At 34.7% G+C, this 4,257-nt stretch overlaps 1 protein-coding gene across 1 annotated transcript; it reads left to right on the top strand.

Moving 5' to 3' along the window:
• Positions 1-1,183: 1,183 nt before the first annotated feature.
• On the top strand, positions 1,184-1,705 carry LOC114170425. Its single transcript, XM_028055901.1, has one exon. It carries the CDS (start codon positions 1,184-1,186, stop codon positions 1,703-1,705), a length of 522 nt encoding a protein of 173 aa, XP_027911702.1.
• Positions 1,706-4,257: the final 2,552 nt, after the last annotated feature.

Genomic DNA, 4,257 nt, shown 5'->3' with positions numbered 1-4,257 from the left:
TGGATCATCAGAAGTGGAATATGGATCCATATGTCTGGTAAAACAAGATCAAGTTTGGTGGTTATAGGTCCAAATCTAGGCCCCCGGTGTCTGCATTGTTTGTTGAGTTTATTAAGATTGATATTTAAGGCTTATAAAGACCTCACTCCTTTCATATTTTTCTTTCATATGTACCTGTTGCATGAGCAGAAGAGGAACCTGCTCAGTGAGAGTTGTTCGGGATATTATTGGTGGATCTTCTGAAGATTGACTCATGGATAATTTCTATTTAGGAGATATTAAAAATATAGATAATCTTCTATTCTGATGTAGAACTCTTAATATTTTACAAATATATATTTTTGTAATATTTCATGAACAATTATAGAGATGTAAACTATATATATAAATATGAAGTTATGTTATTATTAATGTTCTCTCAAGGATAATCTTATGGTATAAAAAAAAATTAATTCCATATCTTTTTATCAAATAATAATTATTTAGTATAGTAGTCGGGGTGTCACATTGAGTGGTATCAGAGCAGTTCCTTCTGTCAAGACCTTGGGTATGGTGTCTTTCATGTTTGTAGTCTCTACTAGTAAGTAGAGGTGCAAGTTGTTTGTTCTTACATTTTTCTTGTAAAGGAGAAATGCAAGATAAGTAGACTAATAAAAGTAAGTAATAACAACAATTAATACTTGTAGTAAGGATAAGTTTTAACAATAGTTGAAAAAAAAAATCTAAAGAAAACTAAGGAAATTGTTCATTCTTTCAGGAAAAGATGGATAATGGACCAAACATTACCAATGAGTTGTTGGAAAGAATGACAATTGTCCTGGAAAATATGAGCCAAAAACAAAATGTTGAACCCATGGAAAATCAAGGATTATAAACTTTTCGCAGGAACAATCCACAAAAATTTAAAGGAGGATTTAATCCTGAAGGTGCTCAATCATGGATAGCAGAAATTGAGAAAATATTCATCGCAATGACGTGTGCTGATGCAAATAAAGTCACATTTGCTACATTTATGCTCATTGAAGAAGCTGAAAACTGGTGAAGATTTACAAAACAACAATTGGAGGATGAAGGGAGACAAATTACTTGGGAAGTCTTCAAACAAAAGTTTCTGGAAAAATATTTTCCAGAGGATCTTCGAAGGAGGAAGGAGGTTGAATTCCTTAATCTTCAGCAAGGTATCATGTCTGTAGGAGAATATGCAGCAAAGTTTGACGAGTTGTCAAAATTTTGTCCTTACTTTCATGATAGAGTTGATGAACGTTCTCGTTGTTCCAAGTTTGAAAGTGGACTGAGACCTGATATTAAACAAGCAGTTGGTTATTTAGAGATTTCGTCTTTTCCTACTCTTGTAAACCGTTGTAGAATTTATGAGGATGATACTAAGGCAAGACAAACTCAATGGAGGCAAGGAGGGCCTTTAAGGCACAAAATAAATGATTTTAATAATAAGAAACCCTACCAACGTCCATCTCATACTTCGTGGAATTCTTCAGGACAAAGACATTCCTCTGCTGCCAATAATTCAGGCATAACCAATCCTATCAAATGTTTCCATTGTGGAGGACCTCATCTGTCAAGAAACTACACCACAAGGACTGTAACTTGCTTCAATTGTGGGAAATTGGGTCATTATCGCAATGAATGCAAAGAGTTAATTAAGGATCAAGGAAGTGGGGGAAGCAACAATAGAGGAAATAATTAACTTGGAAGACCAAAGACAACTGGAAGAGTTTTCACGATGAATGGTACTGAAGCTGTTCAATCTGAAGATCTAATCCAAGGTAAATGCATCATAAATGGTCACCTTGTTAATGTACTATATGATTCAGGTGCTACTCATTCTTTCATATCACATGAATGTGTCAAACATTTGAAGTTACATGTCTCTTTATTGTCATATGATTTAACTGTGTCTACTCCTACCAATGTTCCAGTCACAACTTCATTTGCATGCACAAATTGTCATATTTGTATAGGCAATAGAAATTTTTCTGTGAATCTTATATGTCTACCCTTGTCTCATTTGGATATTGTTCTTGGAATGGACTGGTTATCTTCCAACCATGTTCTCCTAAACTGTCATGATAAGACTTTAATTTTTGAATCACACATAGGTGAAGTTTTTGACTCAGAAGAATTAAAAGAGAGTACTACCAATCACAATGAAATCCCAAAAGGATCTCAAGTATACATGATCTTAACTTCTTTAAAAGTCAAGGAAATTCCAGACATTAATAAGTTTCCTGTTGTTTGTGAGTATCTTGATGTTTTCCCTGAGGATGTTCTTGGGTTACCTCCACAAAGAGAAATAGAATTTACTATAGACTTGGTACCAGGATCAAGACCTGTGTCTATAGCCCCTTATAGGATGTCACCTCTAGAGTTAGCAGAGTTGAAAAAACAAATAGAAGAATTGTTGGATAAACAATTCATCAGACCTAGTGTTTCTCCCTGGGGTGCGCCAGTATTGTTAGTTAAGAAAAAGGATGGCACTATGAGGTTGTGTGTGGATTATCGTCAGCTTAACAAAATCACCATTAAGAACAAATACCCTCTACCAAGGATTGATGATTTGATGGATCAATTGAGAGGTGCTGTGGTATATTCCAAAATTGACTTAAAATCTGGTTATCATCAGATTCGAGTCAAGGCGGAAGATATTCAAAAGACAGCTTTTAGGACAAGATACGGTCATTATGAGTACTTGGTAATGCCTTTTGGTGTGACCAATGCTCCTGCCATTTTTATGGATTATATGAATCGTATTTTTCATGAATTTTTGGATAAATTTGTGGTTGTTTTCATTGACGACATTTTAATTTATTCTAAAAATCATAAAGAACATGAGAGACATTTGAGGATTGTGTTACATATTCTGAGAGAGAGACAATTATATGGAAAATGGTCAAAGTGTGAATTCTGGTTGAAAGAAGTTCAATTTTTGGGACATGTGATATCACAAAATGGCATTGCAGTTGATCCCTCAAAGGTTCAAGCGGTATTGCTTTGGGAACAACCAAAGAATGTCACAGAAATACGTAGTTTCTTAGGATTGGCAGGCTACTATAGAAAATTCATTGAAGGATTTTCTAAATTAGCATTGCCTTTGACTAAGTTAACACGTAAGGGACAACCTTTCGAATGGAATGAAGCATGTGAGTTTAGTTTTCAGGAGTTGAAGAAAAAATTAACATCTGCACCTGTTTTAATCCTTCCTGACCCTACAAAAAATTTTGAGGTATATTGTGATGCATGTGGACAAGGATTAGGATGTGTGTTGATGCAAGAAAGAAAAGTTGCAGCTTATGCTTCACGACAACTCAAGCAACATGAGCTTAATTATCCTACACACGATTTGGAATTAGCTACAGTGGTGTTTGCATTAAAAATATGGAGACATTACTTGTATGGAGCAAGGTTTGAAGTTTTCAGTGACCATAAAAGTTTAAAGTACCTTTTTGATCAAAAAGAACTAAACATGAGACAACGTAGATGGATGGAATTTCTTAAGGATTATGACTTTGAGCTGCAATATCACCCTAGGAAAGCAAATGTTGTTGCTGATGCTTTGAGTCGAAAGTCTATACATGCATCTATGATGATGGTGAAAGAATTGGATCTGATAGAATCATTCAGAGACTTGAACTTAGCTGTAAAACTTAGACCCAATAGCATATGCTTAGGAATGTTAAAAATATCAAGTGAATTCTTAGAAGAAATAAAGAGAGCTCAAGAAAGAGATCAATTTTTGCAAGAAAAATTGATAGCAAAAGTTGAAGGAAAGGAATCTGAATTCCACAAAGATTCAAATGGAATCATCAAGTTTAGAGATAGAATTTGCATACCTGCAAAAGAAGAGTTGAGAAAGTTGATAATGGAGGAAGCTCATAAGAGTAGCTTAAGTATTCATCCGAGTACTACAAAGATGTATCAAGACTTAAAGAAAATGTTTTGGTGGTCTGGGATGAAGAAAGAAGTGGTGGAGTTTGTTGCACGTTGTCTAGTGTGTCAGAAAACAAAAGTTGAACATAGAAAGCCTTATGGGGAACTACAATCCTTAGATGTACCAGAATGGAAATGGGAAAGCATATCCATGGATTTTGTGACAGGTTTACCAAAGACTGTGTCTGGTCATGATGCAATTTGGGTCATTGTGGATAGGTTAACAAAATCTGCTCACTTTTTACCTATTAACATTAGATTTTCCTTAGAAAAGTTAGCTCATTTGTACATAAAAGAAATTATCAAGCTGCA

This window comes from Vigna unguiculata, chromosome 11 (genome assembly GCF_004118075.2).
Source record: "Vigna unguiculata cultivar IT97K-499-35 chromosome 11, ASM411807v1, whole genome shotgun sequence".
Lineage (NCBI taxonomy): Eukaryota > Viridiplantae > Streptophyta > Magnoliopsida > Fabales > Fabaceae > Vigna > Vigna unguiculata.
This window is presented reverse-complemented; position numbering and strand designations above follow the sequence as displayed.